This window comes from Dendrobates tinctorius, unplaced genomic scaffold, assembly GCF_039654945.1.
Source record: "Dendrobates tinctorius isolate UK_male_01 unplaced genomic scaffold, ASM3965494v1 ptg000154l, whole genome shotgun sequence".
Classification (NCBI taxonomy): Eukaryota; Metazoa; Chordata; class Amphibia; order Anura; family Dendrobatidae; genus Dendrobates; species Dendrobates tinctorius.
In genome coordinates, this window is record NW_027361821.1 from 9,041,899 (window position 1) to 9,063,384 (window position 21,486).

Consider the following 21,486-nt stretch of genomic DNA (forward strand, 5'->3'; position numbering starts at 1 on the left):
AGAACATGCATACCAGAACGGAGATTGAAGGGACCATGCATAACAGAATGAGGATTGAGGGGACCATGCATACCAAAATAGAGATGAGGGGACCATGCATACCAGGATAGGGATGTAAGGATGAGGGGCCATGCTATGAGCAGCACGGTGGTTCAGTGGTTAGCACTGCAGTCTTGCAACGCTGGGGTCCTGGGTTCAAATCCCACCAATGAGCAGGGTCTTCTTATTTTGCTTTAATTATTGTATTGTTAATGTTACTTATGACTTGTGTTTTGAAACTGTTAAACTGTAAACGCTGCAGAATATGTTGGCACTATATAAATAAAGATTATTATTAATAATAATAATAATGATGACAACATCTGCAAGGATGTTCTCCCCGTGATTGTGTGGGTTTCCTCCGGCTTGTCTGTATCCTCCCACATACCAAAGACTAGGGAATTTGGATTGCGAGCCCCATCGGGGACAGTGCCAATAATATCTGTAAAGTGCTGTGGAATTAATAGCGCTATATAAATGATTAAAATAAATAAAATGCATACCAGGATAGTGATGAGGGGGCCATGCATACCAAGATAGGAGATATTAGTACAGAATTGACCACATTTTTTATTCAATTTTTTTTTCTATTTTCCTCCTCTAAAACCTATGTGTGTCTTACAGTCCAAAAAACATGGTTAATAAAAAAAAATGCAGGTATCAGTTTGGTCAGATGACCAGTTTTGATAGATTTCCCCACACTGGGATGAAACCAAGCAGTTGTAAATTATGATTACAGGACCACCAAGCTGGATGAGTTTTCACCTACTCTACGTTTTCTTACAATCAGCAGAATGGCAATTTAGGTAGTGGATTTTACCCCTTTGCGACCATTGCACACCTTTGAATCCATGTCGGTATTCCCTGTGGACACACCTTAGAGCGGATGTATTTACGAGAACACAACACTTCTGAATTGTATTTTTGGGGAATAGTCTATTGTTCCTGCAAGGAATTTCTGGATAAACTAACAACTTGATGTTACCTTTTCCCCATGTCTAAGGGGTATGTCCCTATAACTGGACACTAGCAGCACTGATTGGACCGGGTGAGCGTTTTATACAGATGCACCCACAACTGGTAACACCCAGATGTCTATTTATTCATAGGAACAACCGAGGAAGAGCGCCACACATGGCTCCGGTAGGGTTATACTATGGGGGATGCAATCATTTACTAGAACGTATAGGTAAGGAGAGACAAGAGGGTCTTATTAAGTCTCTGAAAGATGAATAGGACATAACAAAATTTAAAAGGGATGTTAGCAGATATCTAGACTAACCAGGATGTTTTTCAGGCTTCCGACAATCACACTGCCAATACAGATCTACAGACACACAGGTAGTTTATTACGTAAGAAATAAACATACATAGTCAAACAAAATGGTCGGATTACTATGGCTTAGCTTTCCTATTTGCCGTCCTGATGGCTTCACATTTTCTTTAGTTAGACGTCTGAAAGGAATAAGAGGGGGGGAAAAAAAATGAACATTTGCTACGCATATAACAATGGTTTATAAGTGCTATTACCAATGTAATTGGCCGTAAACACACACAAGTGGAAGTGTAACGTTATAGAAAAAGGGGGAGAAATCCATAAAACTAAAAACTACAGAAGCTTTTGGAGAAACATACAAAAGGGCAAATTACTGCAGCTCCCTCTCTATATATCAAAACTATGAGCCTCGGCGAGTGAAGATCTTATCATAACCCAGAAAGTCTCCGTTAACAGTTACAGGTAATAAAAATATTTTTTTGTCGATTGCCTATAAAACGTACAAGACTTGGAAAATGGGAAGTCTTCTGTAACTACTGAAAGATGGGTTGTAATGAGGCTGGCGCTTAATGAAGGAGCTAAGGATCTCTTGAGCACGGGAAATAATTGCTTCGCAGCAATCTGTGATTGAAGTCATTACATTTCTTTTAGGGAAGTCCATAAGAGCAGGTGCTGTCTCCAGTCTATAACTCTCCGGTAAGTGTGCCGTTTCTGCCTTGGTGAGGACAGGACTGCAGTGTGCATTCATTTATCAGACACTGCAATGTTTCATAGCAGCGCCTACAAAGGAATATAACACGACCATTGCCTAGAAGCACCGGAGACATTTCTATGTGTGCAGAGAGGGGGCCGACGGAATCGAAGCTTCAGGTTATTCTTTAGTGGTTTTCTATCCGGGAGCCATTAGGAAGGCATTTCAGTCATTTTTATTGTAACACTTGTTTTACAGAAATAAACTATTTAGAGGATCATAAAAATTATAAAAAAGGTTTTATTTTCTCAGGACTGAGACAAAAGTCAGCAGATTGCCGAATATAAACTGTGTTCCAAATTATTATGCAAAAAGAGTTTAGGAGTGATAAGGTTAGAATTTTTTTGTTTGTCATTTAAACTCATTGATGGTGATGTGTGTCAGGGCTCTTTATATCACTGAAAGCGATTGCAGATACCTGTGCAAATTAGTTTTTCAGGTGTGTCCAAATAAAGGCAAGACTACTTAGGCCTGTTTCACACTTCCGTTTTTTCAAATCCGTCAAAATCCGTTGTTTTCCGTAAAAAAACGGATCCGCCATTTTTTGCAGGATCCGTTTTTTTTGTCCCATAGACTTCCATTACGGTTACCGCGGATCCGTCAAAAAAACGGATCCGTTTTTAAAAAAACGGATCCGTTTGCATCAGTTTCCGTCAAAAAAACGGAAACGGATCCGTTTGGCGGACACAAAAACGGAAGTGTGAAACAGGCCTTAAGAAGGCTGTTCCACATTATTAAGCAGCCTATATTTTTTGCCAAAATGGGAAAGAAAAAGGATGTGTCGGCTGCTGAGAAGCAACAAATTGTGGAGTATTTAGGTCAAGGCATGACTACAATCAACATTGCCAAGACACTTCATCGTGATCATCGCACAATCAAGATGTATGCAGCTGATTCCCAGCACACACGTGTGCGTGCTGATAAGAAAAAATTGAGGACTCTTTCCAACAGGCAATTGCATCAGGTTAAAAGAGCAGCTGCAAAAATGCCTTGTCATAGCAGCAGACAAGTTTTTGAAGCTGCTGGTGCCTCCAACGTCCCCCGAACAACAAGATGCAGGGTCCTTCAGAGGTTTGCAGCTGTGTGTAAGCCATCCTGTCGACCACCACTATCCACTGCACACAAGCAGAAATGGCTCCAGTGGGCCGAACGATACATGAAGACTGACTTCCAAACTGTTTTGTTCACCGATGAGTGGCGTGCAACGCTCGATGGTCCAGATGGATGGAGTGGAGGATGACTGGTTGATGGACACCCCATGAAAACACGGCTAATGCGCCAACAAGGAGGAGGTGGAGTAATGTTTTGGGCTGGAATCATGGGGAGAGAGATTGTCGGCCCCTTTAGGATCCCTGAAGGGGTAAAGATGAACTCCATAATCTATGTGGAGATTTTAAAACAGCACTTCCTGCCATAGTTCAAGAGGAAGAACCGTGCTTTCCGCAGCAAGATCATTTTCATGCATGATAATGCACCGTCTCATGCTGCAATAACACATCTGCATCTCTGGCTGCTATGGGAGGACAAACTTATAGTGTGGCCACCATCTTCCCCTGACCTCAACCCCATTGAGAACCTCTGGAGCATCATCAAAAGGAGTGTCTATGATGGCGGGAGGCAGTTCACATCTAAGCAACAGCTCTGGGAGGGGATTCTGTCCACATGCAAAACAATTGAAGCACAAACCATCCAAAAACGGACAAATTCAATGGACGAGAGAGTTCAGAAGCTTCTTTCGAACAAGGGGTCCTATGTGCAAATGTAACATCATCTAGAATAAAGGTTTGACTTGAAAACTGTTTGATTTCATTTTGCAATAAGCTGATAATGCTTATAATTTCACATTTAACCATTTATTTGTTAAAAATAAAAAGGTTGAAAACTCTGCTGTGCATAATAATTTGGAACATGCATTTTGAGTGTTTCTTATTTTTAAAAATATACTGTTTTCATAGGCTGTTTGTTCAAAAACATTGCAATTATACTAGAATATTAGATGACTGGAAAATAACAATGACTGCAATTCATATAGGTAATTTAGAGAAAATACGAGGAAATATTTTTTGCATAATAATTTGGAACACCGTGTATACCCACTATTGGCTATGATGACTAAACAAATAGATCGACCATAATGGAGGAGAGCGAAGCGGTCCAACAAGACTAATATAGGTTTTCGCGAAGTGTATGAAGGATGGGGTGGGCACAAACTGGTGTATCCTCTGCACATCTGCTTGCAGCAATAGTGCAGGTAGCCCATTTAACACCTGCTCAGTAAGTACTTAGGAATACTAGTTTACCAGTAAGCTAATCAGCAGCTCTCAATGGCAAACAGCAGCTGCAAAAACCTTGTAAGTTAAGACATGAAAACCTATCACAGGAACTGGTAACGGCAAGAAACAATATAAAAATAAACAGCGCCTGACTAATGGTATTAAACCAAGGTGCTCGAGGGCTTATGAACAGTATTGTAACCATGCCACATTTTCATGCATTAAATGTCATTACTCCATAGGCACAGACTTCTAAAAATAACTGTTTTTAGTTATCCTCCCCGGGTCTAGCGATGCTGCTCAGGTCTTTGCTGATGGGTTGTAGTGGTGATGCTAGGTCTTCTACACTCATAACCACTGCAGCCAATCACTGGGCTCAGCAGTTTGTGTGGTCTGTCAGCTGCAGCCAATCAATAAATACCTGAGCCGTGGCAGAGAGGCATTGCTGGACCCAGGGAGGGCAAGTAAAAGCTCAGTATGTAATTTTATAAATCTGCAAGCCTAGAGACAATTTTATTATACTGAAAACCAATGTAGAAAACAGCACACACTATATGGAAAACAGTTCCCTGAGGCCATGCAGTCAGCGCTGGACGGCTGAGGTGTCAAGAGTCACTACATGTCCCTGCTTTTATCACACTCCTATCCACCGGCAGTGCTTCTGATGGCACCACTAGCTGCTCGTGCTATTCAGTGGTACCCTCTATGCCAGGTGCATCTGTCCCGACTTCACCGATGCAGTTTGCTCCAATGCACCAATCCTCGCTTCACCGATGCAGTTGGCTCCAATGCACCAGTCCTCGCTTCACCAATGCAACTGGCTCCAATGCACCAGTCTTTGCTTCACCGATGCAGTTGGCTCCAATGCAGTTGGCTCCAATGCACCAGTCCTCGCTTCACCGATGCAGTTGGCTCCAATGCACCAATCCTCGCTTCACCGAAGCAGTTGGCTCCAATGCACCAGTCCTCGCTTCACCAATGCAACTGGCTCCAATGCACCAGTCTTTGCTTCACCGATGCAGTTGGCTCCAATGCAGTTGGCACCAATGCACCAGTCCTCGCTTCACCGATGCAGTTGGCTCCAATGCACCAGTCTTTGCTTCACCGATGCAGTTTGCTCCAATGCACCAGTCCTCGCTTCACCAATGCAACTGGCTCCAATGCACCAGTCTTTGCTTCACCGATGCACCAGTCCTCGCTTCACCGATGCAGTTGGCTCCGATGCAGTTGGCTCCAATGCAGTTGGCTCCAATGCACCAGTCCTCGCTTCACCGATGCAGTTGGCTCCAATGCACCAGTCTTTGCTTCACCGATGCAGTTGGCTCCAATGCACCAGTCCTCGCTTCACCGATGCAGTTGGCTCCAATGCACCAGTCCTCGCTTCACCGATGCAGTTGGCTCCAATGCACCAGTCTTCGCTTCACCGATGCAGTTGGCTCCTGTGCCCCTGGCTTCACTAGTGCACCTTGCTCCAATGCCTCTGTCCTGGCTTCATCGATGCACCTTGCTCCAATGCCTATGACCTGGCTTCATCGATGCACCTTTCTCCAATGCCCCTGTCCTGGCTTCAACACTGCAGCTGGCTCCAATGCACCTTTCCTAGCTTCACCGTTGCAGCCGGCTCCAATGCACCTTTCCTAGCTTCACCATTGCAGTCGGCTCCAATGCACCTTTCCTAGCTTCACCGTTGCAGCCGGCTCCAATGCACCTTTCCTAGCTTCACCATTGCAGTCGGCTCCAATGCACCTTTCCTAGCTTCACCATTGCAGTCGGCTCCAATGCACCTTTCCTAGCTTCACCGTTACAGCCGGCTCCAATGCACCTTTCCTAGCTTCACCGTTGCAGCTGGCTCCAATGCACCTTTCCTTGCTTCACTGGTGCACCATTCCTGGCCACATAATGAAAGACTTCTTTCCTTCTGAACAGTGCAAACACCGGTTTATGGCTCAACATTTAGTGACGTCAAAAGCCTGATAAATGGGTCATAAAAACTGTGTTCCAGCAACGCCCAAATGGCTCCAAGTAACCATACGGCAAATAGCGGTAGCACTCTTATATGTTGGTTTCGGCACAATAGTTAAACTGATGACAATCTTTACAAGCCTCAGGTCAGTACAGGAAAGGTAAATTAATACAAAGGAGCAGAATGTTAAAAGGTAAAAATCTCTCATTGCGCTAAATCAAGCACCGTAATACTTACTTCATTATGTATTTGGCTCTATCAATTGTTTGTGCTTTAACTTTTACAAGCAATGGATGATTATTGTAGGTTTCATTTTTCCATTGTCCATAAAGACGATATCTGGAAATAAAATACAAGGAGAAAACTGGAGTTAACAGACTTATTTATATGCCTCATTTATGATAGAAAATAAAAAGTGTGAAATAGGAGAATTTTTTTTTTTTTTTTTTAACCAACGGACCTTAAAAAAGGTACTAGATTATGCTGGACAGGCTGGGATGGGGTCCCAGGATACGGCAAAAATGGTAGGGGTGTAAGGCACTAAAAAAGTGTGTGTGTGTGTGTGGGGGGGGGGGGGGGGGGATGTCCCATGCATGTGACAGACACTGTAAAAAAAAAAAAAAAGGGGGGGTATTTGCATATGTGGCAAGCATTGTACACTGGCATGCAAAAGTATTCATAAATCCCCCCACACACACACCATTTTTTGTGTTTTTTTAAACCTCAATTTAGTAAAACGAAAAAAGTGGTTTGGTACCGTTAGCCAGTAGAAAAAAATATATAAAGTGCTCTCAGTGAGAGAAACAAAATAGGAATCTTGTGGGTATGATACCTTTTAATGGCTAACAAATAATAGTGAATGTTGTTACAAAGCAAGCTTTCGGGACTGCTTATCAGCCTGATGAAGGGACATAAGCAGTCCCGAAAGCTTGCTTTGTAACAACATTCACTATTATTTGTTAGCCATTAAAAGGTATCATACCCACAAGATTCCTATTTTGTTTCTCTCACTGAGAGCACTTTATATATTTTTAAACCTCAAAACCTGGAATTTTTTTGAGGGTTTGCACCAGTTCACATAAAGAAGATGCCTACAGCTGTGAACATTTGGTTTTCATTTATTATTAGAAAAAAAACAACAAATAGGACAAAATAACTGAAAACTTAAGAGTGCATAACTATTCACCCCACAAAAGTCAGTATTTTGCAGAGCCTCCTTTTGAGGCAATTACAGTTGCAAGTCCCTTTGGATAGGTCTCTATGAGCTTTCCACATCTTCCTACTGAGATTTTTGTCCCTTCCTCAGAGCAAAACTGTTCCAGCTCTTTCAAGTTAGATGGTTTCCTCTGCTGCACAGCAATCTTCAAGTCTGACCGCAGATTCACAATTGAATTAAGGTCTGGCCTTTGACTAGGTCACACCAAAAGATTTACATGTTTCCCTTTAAAACTCTCAAGTGCTGCTTTAGCCCTATGCTTTGGGTCAGTAAACCTTCGTCCCAGTCTCAAATCACTGACAGACTAAGCAGGTTTTGCTCAAGAATATCCCTGTAATTTGCACAAACCATCTTCCCCTCAACTATTTTCCCTGTCGCTGAAAAACATCCCCAGAGCATGATGCTGCCACCACCATGTTTCACTGAGGAGATGGTGTTCATGAGGTGATGAGCCGTGTTGGTTTGGCGCGACACAGTGTTTACCTTGGTGGCCAAAAAGTTCAATTTTCGTCTCATCTGACCAAAGCATCTTCATAAATACATTTGGGCAGTCTCTCACAAGTCTTTTGGCAAATTCAAAATGAGCCTTACAATTTTTGTGTGTAAGTACAAGCTTTTTTTCTGCCCACTCTTCCATAAAGGCCACCACTATGGAGTGTATGGCTTATTGTGGTTGAACAGATAGATATTCCAGTCTCTGCTTGGGAACGCTGCAGCACCGTAATTAATGCCCTCCTTGTCCAGGCTCAGAGTTTTGGTGGGTGGCCCTCTCTTGGCAGGTTTGTTGTGGCATCATGTTATTTCCATTTGATAAATGGATTTGATAGTGCTCCAGGGATCATCACATATTGGGATTTTAAATTTATTTATTTATTATTTTTTTTTATAACTCAACCCTGACTTGTACTTCTCAACAACTTTGTCTGACTTGATTGGAGATCTTCTTGGTGTTCAAGATGTTTGGTTAGTGGGGCCACTTGCTTAAAGGTGTTACAGTCTCTGTGGCCTTTCAGAAAAGGTTAAGTGTATATACTGACAGACATGTGACACTTATATTGCACACAGGTGGACGTTCTTTAACTATACATGTGACTTATGAAGGTAATTGCTTGCACCAGAAATATTTAGGGGCTTCATAGCAAAAGGAGTGAATATATATCCACATACCAATTTTTAGTTTTTGGATCCCATTAATGTAATTTATGCATATACTTTTCTCACTTCTCCAACATAGACTATTTAGTGCTGATACATTACACACAAATCAGATTACAAATATATTTAAGACACAGGTTGTCATGTACCAAAATAGGTAAAAGCCAAAAGGGAGTGAACACTTTGGCAAGCCACTGTATATATTGATATGCTGTCACTATCATTAAGTGCTGTACCTGACACTTCATTTGCACCAGTTGGAAATAAGGGGACTCTGAAGTATATGGAAAGGCAGGAACAAAGTGCTCCATCAATGGGCCCTATAAATAGTGACCATTTATCTACTGTCTAAAAGGTTGACGAAGTAAGATGTACGGATAAAGGTCATTCTTTATATAGGGGCTGCAACAGAGAAATACAGGGTACTAATCTGTAGTGCACGGTCATGGCACATTGCAAAGCACCAAAGGCATTGTAGCCCTGTCCACGTTATTAGGAATGGCATCTCCTATATCAAGAGGTTGTGGTACAGAAAAAACATCACTAAAGAGACCCAGCAAGAGTTGATTTAAAAAGTTTGTTCGCCCTTTAAATAAGCTTTATTGGCAATTTACATATAGAGAGCCGTCCTTATGGTCATTTGGGAAAAACAATATTAGCCCACTACACAAAGCAGAACTCATCTATGCAACAACACAGACTACCCATTGAATGAAAAGATGTGCTGGTAACAGGCAGACATAGAGAATACGCTCATATATCTTCTGTGAGTGAAGGAATCAAAGAATCAGCTGCAACATGGCACATAGAAAAGTCATTTATGCCAAAGCAGGATTTCTAATACATTTCAAAACCGAGCAAGCCAATGTATCTCTTCCAATACTCAGCACACCATATCTTACCTGTATTGGTATGGAAAGGTTTTGATCATGCCCCAGAGCTCCTCCGACATGCAGGCATTACAGTCCATTAATGTTAATGATGGAAATAAAACTTGATCTGTGATGCTTAGAAAGCAGCTGAACAGGACTTCCTATGGTAAATGAAGATTGGAAAGATTAAAAGCAGCAATGACAAAAACAGGATTTTTGGGTTGCTTACCGTAAAATCTGTTTCTCGGAGCCTTCATTGGGGGACACAGAGACAAAGGGTGTATGCTGCTGCCACTAGGAGGCTGACACTATGCACAAAAAAAGGTTAGCTCCTCCTCCGCAGTGTACACCCCACCGACCGACAGGGAATTCCTCAGTTAGTGAGAAAGCAGTAGGAGAAGTAACAGAATAGATTGAAAACAGAACAAACAACTCAACTGTAACCAATCAACCAAAGTAAAAACAGGAGCTGTAGAACATGGGAGGGTGCCGTGTCCCCCAATGAAGGCTCCGAGAAACAGGTTTTACGGTAAGCAACCCAAAAATCCTGTTTTCTCGTTCGCCTTAATTGGGGGACACAGAGACCATGGGACGTCCCAAAGCAGTCCCTGGGGTGGGAAACAAACTTCCATCAGGCCAGTGGACTCACCACCGCTGCCTGCAAAATCCTTCTACCTAGGCTGGAGTCCGCCGAAGCGTAGGTGTGGACTTTGTAGAATTTCACAAACGTATGAACCGATGACCAGGTTGCAGCTTTGCAAAGCTGTAGCGCGGAGGCTCTGTGGCGTACCGCCCAGGAAGCACCCACTGCCCGGGTAGAGTGCGCTCTGATCCCCGGAGGGGTCACTCGATGCTTAACCCGGTAGGCCTCCAAAATTGCCGATCTGATCCAGCGAGCAATAGTAGCTTTGGAAGCCGGGTGACCTTTCCGCGCCCCATCTGGAATGATGAAAAGAGAGTCTGTCTTTCGCAAGGAAGTCATCCTAGACAGATAGACTCTCATCGCCCTGACCAGATCCAGCTTGTTCAGGGACCGCTACCGAGGGTGAGTTGGACTCGGACAGAAGGATGGCAGAACATTATCCTCATTGAGGTGAAAGGAGGACACCACCTTCGGAAGAAAAGAGGGCGGAGGCCGTAGAACTATCTTGTCCTGGTGAAGTACCAAGAAAGGAGAGCGGCAAGAAAGAGCCGCTAATTCCGACACGCGCCGGATGGAAGTGATGGCCACCAGAAAAGCTACCTTCCAAGAAAGGGAAACAACCCTGAGAGGTTCAAAAGGAGAACCTTGCAGAACCTCAAGAACCAAATTAAGATCCCATGGATCCACGGGCGCTCGGTACGGAGGAGCCGTGTGAGCCACACCCTGAAGAAAGGTTTTGACCTGAGGGCGGGAGGCCAACGTCTTCTGAAATAAAATGGACAGTGCCGAAACTTGACCCTTCAAGGAACTGAGAGCAAGCCCCGCATCAAGCCCTGCCTGAAGAAACGCCAGAACGGAAGGGAGCGAAAAGCACATGGGCGCGATGTTATTGGCCTCACACCAAGTGAAATAGGCCTTCCAAGTACGGTAATAAATTTTGGAAGATGATGGCTTCCTGGCTCGGATCATGTATGAATTACTCAACCGGAGAATCCTGCTCGTTTCAAAACCTCGGTCTCAACAGCCACGCCGTTAAATTGAGCTGCCGAGAATTGGGGTGGCAAATCGGGCCTTGAGACGGCAGGTCTGCTCTGTCTGGAAGCTTCCAGGGGGCGTCCGCGAGAAGGTTGACAATGTCCGCGAACCAAGACCATCTGGGCCAATTCGGGGCGATGAGAATAACTGGAATCCCTTCTGCTCTGATCTTCTTCAACAGCTTGGGAAGAAGAGGAAGGGGAGGGAACAGGTAGGGGAGCTCGAACTGCGACCAAGGAATGGCCAGAGCATCGGCGCCCACTGCGAGAGGATCTCGAGCCCTGGATACAAACTGTGGGACTCTCCTGTTGAGGCGAGAAGCTAGCAGATCTACGTCCGGTGTCCCCCAACGACGGCAAAGCTGAAGAAATACCTCCGAATGTAGGGACCACTCTCCTGCCGCGAGACCTTGCGGCTGAGAAAATCGGCGGCCCAGTTGTCTACGCCGGGGATGTGTACCGCGGAGATTGGCGGTACCGAAATCTCTGCCCACTGGAGGATCTTGGACACTTCTGCCAGGGCTGAGACACTCAGTGTCCCTCCTTGGCGGTTGACATATGCCACCGCTGTGGCATTGTCTGTCTGAATCCAGATAGGCAGGCCCCTGAGGAGCCTCTCCCAGTGGACGAGAGCCAGATGGATCGCTCGTATCTCTAGGACGTTGATCGGCAGAGCTGATTCCTGAGTTGACCAACGACCCTGAACAGTGTGATTGCGGAACACTGCACCCCAGCCGAGGAGACTGGCATCCGTTGTCACAATGCCAGTGAATGGGAGAAAAGACCGCCCCAAGAAGATGAGAGATGACGTCAACCACCAGTTGAGTGACCGCTTGATCCGGCATGAAAGACGAACAGGACGATCCAGGGACAGAGCCGACCTGTTCCACCTCGACAGAATCGCGTGTTGGAGAGATCTGGCGTGAAATTGGGCAAAGGAAACTGCCTCTATCGCCGCCACCATCTTTCCCAGGACCCTCATGGTTGTTCGGAGGGACGGAAATCGTGTGGTCTGCAGCGATCGTACATCCTGCTACAGGGAGAGAATCTTCTCTTGTGGGAGAAAGACCCTTGACCGACGGGTGTCGAACAGTAGGCCCAGAAACACAAGACGTTGAGTAGGAACCAGACAGGACTTTTTCCTGTTGACGAGCCACCCGAAATTGGAAAGTGTGTCTAGGACAATCGTCAAACTTAGGCGCGCCTGTTGAAAAGAGGGAGCTTTGATCAGAATATCGTCGAGGTACGGAAAAAGAACGAGACCTCTGATCCTCAACAGGGCCATCAACGCAGCCATGATCTTCGTGAAGACTCTGGGAGCGGTCGCGAGACCGAAGGGCAGCGCGACAAACTGGTAATGTTCCTGGCGAACCGCAAAACGCAGGAACTTCTGATGTCCGGAGAAAATGGGAACATGTAGATAGGCATCTTGGATGTCTATTTAACACATGAATTCCTGCTCCTCCATGGAAGCGATTACCGAACGAACCGACTCCATCCGGAAGTGGCGAAGACGGACTCTCTTGTTGAGCCGCTTGAGATCCAAGATGGGTCGGACCGCCCCGTCTTTTTTCGGCACCACGAATAGGTTTGAATAAAACCCTGTGAACCGCTCCGATTCGGGAACGGCACAATCACCCCGGAACTGAGGAGAGAGGCGATGGCCGCAAAGAACCCCGGGATCAAGGCTGGATCTTTTGGAGGACGGGATTCGAAGAAACGATCCCGTGGAAGAGAGACGAACTCTATCTTGTATCTTGACGATACAACCTCCGTGACCCAAGCGTCCTCTACTGAGCCGACCTCCCAATTGGAATGGACCCTCGGGAGTCCGAGGATAGTCATGCTGATATGGACCGTCCAGATCTGGATCTGGATTGTCTGCCCTGTGAAGAGTGGGATCGCCATGAGGGAGTGGGTCTGAAGGAAACCTTCTTCCTATCTTGGCGTGCCTGCGGTCTTTGTTGGTTGGAGGAGGTCTCCGGTAAGCCCGAAAGGGTCGAAACTGGACTTGGACTGAGGCAGGAGAGAACTCGTGCCTCCGGTGGCATCCTTAATAATTTGGTCCAATTGGGATCCAAAGAGGCGCACTCCCTGAAAAGGCAGATTAGTAAGAGACTTTTTTGAAGACAAGTCCGCCTGCCAGGCCTTGAGCCAAATTGTACGTCGGATTGCCACTACGTTGCTTGACGCCTGAACTGCGCAGGATGCGGCATCCAAAGAAGCAGAGAGCAGATAATCCCCCGCATGGGAAATCTGATTGGCGAGATCGGCCAATCGATCTGGTTATGCTTTCTCTAGGATGCCCTGACGAAGATCCTCTGCCCAAGTAGCTATGGCCTTTGCTGCCCAAGATGAAGCAAAGATTGGGCATACCGCCGTCGAAGCCGCTTCGAAGGCAGACTTCGCTAGAGATTCTATAATCCTATCATTAGAATCCTTTAGAGACGCCACACCTGAAAGCGGGAGAACCGTGTTATTAGAAAGTCTGGACACGGGCTGGTCCACCGAGGGAGAGGCAGACCAGTTGTCCGTGAGCTCTTTAGCAAACGGGTACAGTACGCCGAGACGCTTTCCTCTTTGAAAGCGTCTGGTCGGAGCTTCTCTTTCCCTGGTAAAAATCTTTCCAAACTCGGAATGAAAAGGAAATACCCTGGAGGGTGTTTCCTTCCGTCTGAACGAAACCTCCTGATCTGAGGATTTCGCAGGGGAGTCAGAGTGATGGTGTGGTTAATCGCCGCAATGAGGTTCTGTACTGTAACCTTCATGTCCGCGTCCTGGCCAGATTCCCGCTCTACAATCCCTTCAGAAGACATATCTGAGAATGCTTCACCTGACTCGGGTGAGGAGGCACGGGAGGGCGACTGCTGGGAAGGACTAGGTGCAGATGAGGGGCCAGGAGAGGATTCCGGCCAGAGATCCTGCCTAGGCCTTTTGCGGCTTCTGCTAGCTGGCTCAGATGGAATGTCTTGTGACCTACTGGACCCTGCAGAAGTGTCCAGGGGCAACTTATCAAGAATGGCCACTAGGGACCGAGACACCCTGGTGAGGTCTGCCACAGATTGTGAAAGAGACGAGGCCCAGCCAGGAATGGGTGGTTCGCTTTCACGTGGCGCAATAGGTGGTTCCTGGACGGGGTCATGCTGAACGGGATTGCTGCAGTCCAGGCAGATGGGAGTAGGCTGACCTGAGGGAAGTTTGCGATTGCAAGAGGAGCACGCGAAGAACTGGACTAGGGTGCCCGTGGGGACTGGCGGACGGCCACGATCAGACTTAGAATTAGACATGGTGAAGGAAGAGAAGATGAAAACCTGCGGAAATGCCGGAAGGTTGGGGGACAGAAAGGCAGAGTAGGGTGTCAGTCTGCAGTTGCAGAAGTACTCACGGTCTGGTGACCCCGAAAGAGATGTATTAGGCTCTTGCAACTGGCCAGGGACCGACAGGGAGCGCTGGCCTCTGCTTTTAGTCTCCGGCTGTCAGGCTGCAAAGATGGCGACAGCCCGATGTGAGGAAGCAAAAGCGCGGTTTCTGTGCAAGAAGAAAGGCGGAGCTAATCGCCTCCACCAGAGGGAAAACCCGCCCCCCCTTCCCAGCCACAAGCCTGATTAGGCGGTGGGAGGGCTTAGGAACGGGCCGGCCAATGAGACTGAACGGGGCGTGGCCGCGACAGCCCAAACTGAAGCCGAGGACTAAATTTGACACGGCGGCCGCCTGTCAGAGCGGGGCGGCGCGGAAGAACTGCGGCGCAGCCGCGCCCGCCCCTAAAGAAGACGCCGCCATAGCCCTGATCCCAGACGCAACCCTCGCAAGGATACCGGCGGTGGGGTGAAGAAGGCCCGTACCGCAACTGGGGCCAAAAGAGATGCGGCGACTGGGAGGCGCAAGCAGCTGATAACCTGCGGCGCTACTTCGGCGCCGCAACCAGGCGTCTCTGTGATCTTCCTGTTCCGGTCCAATAAAGGTACCTTCTGTATCCCACGCTGTCTGTTCATCTTCTCCGTCTTCGCGCCTCGTCCAACCGACAGGCTCTGGTGGGCGAGTGGGTGGGACGCAGGGGGCAAGGACCATCCTTATTCGCTGGCACGTCACCTGTGCTGAGCCCGTGGTCCGCCCGGAGAACTATGAGTATACGGGGTGGCAGTACACGCCGTACTCATAGCCTCTTTGTGGGGGTACAGTTGTGACTGTTCACACTGTATCTCTCCTAAGACCTGAAAAGGAATGACGCACATCAAGGTAGATATGGGTCCAATGAAGGACCCGTGTCCACCTCCTACTGACACTAAGCTAAAACTGAGGAATTCCCTGCCGGTCGGTGGGGTGTACACTGCGGAGGAGGAGCTAACCTTTTTTTGTGCATAGTGTCAGCCTCCTAGTGGCAGCAGCATACACCCATGGTCTCTGTGTCCCCCAATAAGGCGAACGAGAAGCATGGATTTTTGTGATAACTCACCGTAAAATCCTTTTCTCCGAGACGCTCATTGGGGGACACAGATACTGTGGGTGTATGCTTCTGCCGCTAGGAGGCTGACACTAAGTGAAAAAAAGAGGTTAGCGCCTCCTCCGCCGTATAACCCTCACCCCTACTGCGGGCGGAAATCAGTTTGGTGCCAAAGCAGTAGACAACAAAATCAGCCTTAATACAGGTACAACACGTCCAAAACACCACCCTTATATCAAATCAGTAAATGCATATAAATTTAAACAAAACAAGAGCCAACTGGCTAATAGTGTGGGTGCGGTGTCCCCCAATGAGCGTCTCGGAGAAAAGGATTTTACGGTGAGTTATCACAAAAATCCATGCTTCTCCTTCGCCTCATTGGGGGACACCGATACCGTGGGACGTCCTAAAGCAGTCCCTGGGTGGGAGATTGACTCACCGATCCAAGCTACATGCACCTCTTGTTTAAAGGTGCGCCACCGCTGCTTGGAGAATCCTTCTACCCAGGCTCGCATCCGCCGAGGCCTGAGCATGAATATTATAATGTTTGGCAACTGTGTGCAGGCTGGACCATGTTGCTGCCTTGCAAACCAGTTCCGTCGAAGCCTGGTGCCGAAGCGCCCAAGAGGCGCCCACTGTCCGAGTAGAGTGCGCTCTGATCCCTGCTGGAATCGGCGTGCCTCTAATATGGTAGGACTCCTGAATAGTCAAACGATCCATCTGGCTATGGCCGACTTTGAGGCAGCGAGTCCCTTCCCGCGCCCTTCGGGGAGCGCGAACAGCGTGTCCGTCTGACGAAAGGTTGCCGACATCAACACGTACCTCCGGAGGGCTCTTACCAGGTCCAACGTGTGAAGAGCTTTTTCCACACGGTGCACCGGTGCTGGACAAAATGAAGGCAAGGCAACATCTTCATTAATGTGAAAAGAGGACACGACTTTCGGCAGAAAAGAAGGGGGCTGGTCTGAGCACCGCCTTATCCTTATGGAAAGTGAGGAACGGGGCTTGGCAGGATAGGGCTGCCAGTTCCGAAACCCGCCTGATAAAAGTGATGGCCACTAGGAACACCACTTTCCAGGAAAGGTACCTCAAGGAGAAATCCTGAAGCGGTTCAAATGGAGCTTCCTGCAGAATACTTAGGACCAGGTTAATGTCCCAAGCGTCCATAGGCGCTGTGGTGTAATGACCACTGTGTCCAATAGGGGGCGCTGTGTGGATGTCCCAAGAGAACGGATGAGTGGCAGAATCCTGAAGGATAGTTATGTATCTCAAAGTGGGTGGCTTTGAGATGGAGACTTGTGTATGTGTGATCAGCAATATCATTGCTGAGGTGTTGTTTCTAAGTGTAAGGGAGAAGTCTTCACGTAACTAGAGAGATGGGCGGGTTCTGGTTACCTACAAACCCACCCAGGGGTGTGTCTGAAAACGCCTATAGTAAAAGGCTTTGTAAGTGTGTGAAGGACCTGTGATGAGGTCATAGCCATGTGACCCAGTGGGCGTGCTACGGACCATATAAGGTGGCCAGGGTAGGTCACAAGGGGTGAATGCTGGGACCTGATTGGTCCAGTTTGGAAGGTCCGGTGAGGAGAAGGATCTCCTCACTAACAGCCTGTGGAGCGGCTGTGTGTGTAATGGCGGCCAGTGTCTGAGAGTCCCTGAGGAGTGACTGGATGTCTGCAGCCTGGAGAAACAGCCATATGGGAACCCTGACGTGGGTGAGATAACCCTGGGGCTAAATAACCTGTTTAATGGACGCTATGCTGTAATGTGAAGCTATATCATGGTCGCTACGCTGTTGTATACTGCTGCTGTGGTTTATGATGGTGAATAAACCTCACGGACTGATATGGTTTTATGGAAAACCCGTACCGGATGTGATTTGCTGCCAAGCGAGTGTCCCCCAACCTTGAATGACAGCGCTACCTCACAGCGCCTTATAGGGATGTACCAAGTGGGAGACTCCCTGAATGAAGGTCTTCACCTGCAGATTGGTAGCAATTCTGCGCTGGAACAGAACGGATAAGGCCGACATTTGTCTCCTGAGGGAACTTGGGGCTAAGCCCGAGTCTAGGCCCGACAGGAGAAAGGTCAAGATGTTGGGGATCGAGAATCTCAGTGGAGAGACACCACGGCCTCGACACTAAGCAAAGAACACCTTCAAGGTGTGGTGGTAAATTCGTGCTGAACAGGCTTCGGGCGCTAACCATTGTAGCGACCACCTTGCTCCCGAACCCTGCCTGGATTAGAATCCAAGATTCAACGGCCATGCTGTCAAACGCAGGGCCCCTGAGTTGGGGTGGCAAATCGGTCCCTGAGAAAGTAGATCTGGGCGCTCTGGTAGGCACCAAGGAACGTCGGCGAGCAGCTGCATTAGATCTGCATACCATGCTCGACGGGGCCAGCAGAATCGCCGGGACCCCTCCCGTCTTGATCTTCTTGATGACTCTCGGAAGTAGTGGCAGTGGGGGAAATAGATATGGGAGGCGAAACTGGTTCCATGGCAGAACCAACGCGTCCACAGCGATTGCCTGCGGGTCCCTGGCCCGAGCGACATATGTGGGCACCTTGGCGCTCACTCTGGACGCCATCAGGTCCACATCCGGAGTTTCCCACAGCTGACAAATCTGCCGCAAGACTTCGGGATGTAGAGACCACTCTCCGGACGCAAGACCCTGCCGGCTGAGAAAGTCTGCCGCCAAATTTTCCACGCCCGGGATGTGGACAGCCGAAAACACCGAGTGGTTTGCTTCGGCCCACTGCGGAACGTGCCCCACCTCGCGCATGGCTGTTCGGCTGCAGGTGCCCCCTTGGTGATCTATGTAAGCCACTGCCGTGGCATTGGCCGACTGAATCCGGACGGGGCGGCCCGCTAGAAAGTGGTGAAACTTTTGCAGAGCCATCCGAAATGCTCATATCTCCAATAAGTTCATCGGGAGGCGTGCCTCCTGTGGCACCCACCGTCCCTGGGTCGTGTGGTGGCGAAACACCGCTCCCCAGCCGAGGAGACTGGAGTCGGTTGTCATCACCCCAATGGTCTGGGGGAAAGGTTTCCCCTGGGTCAGAGAGGAACTGGTTAACCACCATCTGAGCAACTGCCTGACTTGAAAAGACAGTCGGCACTGCCGATCGAGCGTGAAGGGATTTTTGTCCCTAGCTGACAAAAGGGCGTGCTGCAGGGGGCGAAGATGGAACTGGGCGAATGGTACCGCTTCCATTGCTGCCACCATTTTCCCTAGACTCCTCAACCCGGATCGGATGGTATGAGAGACTGGTTGCCGAAGTGTCCGAGCTCCCTGCCGGAGCGCTTGCACCTTTTCCTGAGGGGGAATTACCAACCCTCGGTGAGTGTCGAGAATCATTCCTAGGAAGGAGATCCTTTGAGCTGGCAGAAGGGATGACTTCTTCGCATTGACCAACCAACCTAAGGGGGCAAGAGTATCTAGCGTGATATTGACATTGTCCTCGCATGCCCGTATTGAAGGGACTTTGACCAAGAGGTCGTCCAGATAAGGCAGAACGACTATGCCTCGAGAATGCAGTATGGCCATGCCGACTGCCATAACCCTTGTGAACACTCTGGGGCCGTGGCTAGCCAGAAGGGTAGTGCTACGAAGTGAAAACGTAGATCGCTGATGGCGAAGCGTAGAACCCTCTGATTAGGAGGAAACATGGGAATATGCAGATATGCGTACTGGATATCTATTGAAGCCAAGTATCCTCCCTGCTCCATGGCCGATATGACTGACCGGAGAGACTCCATCCGGGAATGTCTGATCCCGATGAATTTGTTCAGAAGCTTCAGGTCCAAAAACAGGCCTGACAGACCTGTCCTTTTTGGGAACCGCAAAAAGGTTGCAATAGAACCCCTGATTTTTTTCGTGTTCCGGTACTGGAACAATGACTCCGTTGTGCTGGAGCGATTTGATGGCTCCCAATGGAGCCCTTGCCTGGGCATCCACTCTGGGAAGCCTGGAAAGAAAAAACCGTCTTGGCGGGTATCTGACAAATTCTATTTTGTAACCTGAGGCCACCAATTCCTTTACCCATGCGTCGTGAGCAACATTGGCCCAGACGTGGAAAAAACCAGAGTAGGCGGCCGCCCACCTTGCCGGTGTCATCTGGTAAAGGCCTCGAATCATTTGGCCGACGATCTTTAATCCCCTCGATCTGGGCTGCTGAGTACGCAATCTCCAAAATGGGTTGGCTCTATATGAGACCTGCCGCTCCCTTATCCTGGTTGGGGGCGGCGGAAATGGCTGCTGTAGTCCACCCGGTGTTGCGAAAGGCCCGAGAACGTGCCTGAAACGGGTGACGAAAAAGCGGTTTGACTCTTTGTTGAGGGAGAAACCCGCTCCTTCCTCCTGTGGAGTCGGAGATAAGTTGATCCAACTTCTCCCCAAATAGGCGGCCGCACTGATAAGGCAGGGAAGTCAAGTACTTCTTAGAAGAAGAATCGGCTCTTCTGACCGAAATTGCATTAGCGTCAGCAAATGCCGAGCAACTGGCTGCATCCAAAGACGCATTGACGCCATCTGACCTGCGACCTCCAAAATCTCTGCATCCCTGCTCCTGCGCAACCTTGTATAATGTCTCTGACCATGATATCATAGCCTTGGCTACCCAAGTTGCTGCGAACGAGGGAGCGAGTGCTGACCCTGACGCCTCATATACTGAGCGAGCTAAGCTCTGTATAAGGCCTGTTTCACACTTCCGTTTTTTCAAATCCGTCAAAATCCGTTGTTTTCCGTAAAAAAACGGATCCGCCATTTTTTGCAGGATCCGTTTTTTTTTGTCCCATAGACTTCAATTACGGTTACCGCGGATCCGTCAAAAAAACGGATCCGTTTTTAAAAAAACGGATCCGTTTGCATCAGTTTCCGTCAAAAAAACGGAAACGGATCCGTTTGGCGGACACAAAAACGGAAGTGTGAAACAGGCCTAAGACGATCCGTGGGATCCTTAAACGAGGACACACTAGGGACGGATAGCAGGGTCTTAGTGGCTAGGCGCGAAACCGGAGGATCCACCATTGGGGATTCCATCCATCTTTTACGGAGGTCCGGAGCAAACGGATACCTTGTTTCCAGTGCCTTTTGACCTGAGAAATGCCTGTCTGAACGTTCTATGTGCCGCTGCACTATGTCCTCAAACTCCAGGTGAGAGGAACAAGTTCTGTGCGGGCACTTCACTCGCTTAAATGCCACTTTATGCCCCGTAGCCGCTGCGGGATCATCCTCAATCCCCAGGGTCTAATTGACGGCTTCTGTGAGGCTGTCCACTGTTTCACGTGACCCTGGAGTGTCCAGGTCAAGGGGCTCGTCTGGGTTGCAATCTGAGGTCTGCTCGCTATCAACCACTGGTAACGGGGAGCGAGAAGCAGAGCTTACGGATGCCAAGGCACCGGATGGACAGGGCGACACCGTGTGGATTTGTTTCCTTCGGTTCTGCCTGGAGTGAGAGCGGCCCCTGCAGGCCGGAAGCTTTTGTGAGGTGGAGGTTCCCTCTGAGGCTGGCGAGCCATCGTCCCTCCCCCTATCTGGGGCTTGAAGGGACTCTATTGCTCTCGTAAGCGACGCCATGGACTGTGACAGTGATCAGGCCCACTACGGAGGATTTGACACATTAGTCGCGGTCGCAGGGGAGGGCTCATGCACGCGTTCGGATTCGTAGGCTTTGCATAATCGCTTGCTCTGCGCCCGCGGAAACGCAGCCCGACAAGAGATGCATGCAGCATAAAAGAACGTGTGCATCTTTGCCTTTTTGGACATACTGTATCTGTATGCTGCTGGGGATGTGGGGAGGAGGTAGCACCTCATTTTCCCT

General features: G+C 48.5%; 1 protein-coding gene across 1 annotated transcript in view; it reads right to left on the bottom strand.

Moving 5' to 3' along the window:
- The window catches only part of THOC2 (THO complex subunit 2), a 231,251-nt gene that overhangs the window by 136,601 nt on the left and 73,164 nt on the right, over window positions 1-21,486 (bottom strand). Inside the window, exons 14-16 of the mRNA XM_073547602.1 lie at window positions 9,576-9,706; window positions 6,540-6,641; window positions 1,410-1,494 (exon numbers count right to left, since the gene is read on the bottom strand). Of these exons, the coding sequence (XP_073403703.1) occupies window positions 1,410-1,494; window positions 6,540-6,641; window positions 9,576-9,706 (318 nt within the window). The remainder of the gene's footprint in view (window positions 1-1,409; window positions 1,495-6,539; window positions 6,642-9,575; window positions 9,707-21,486) is intronic.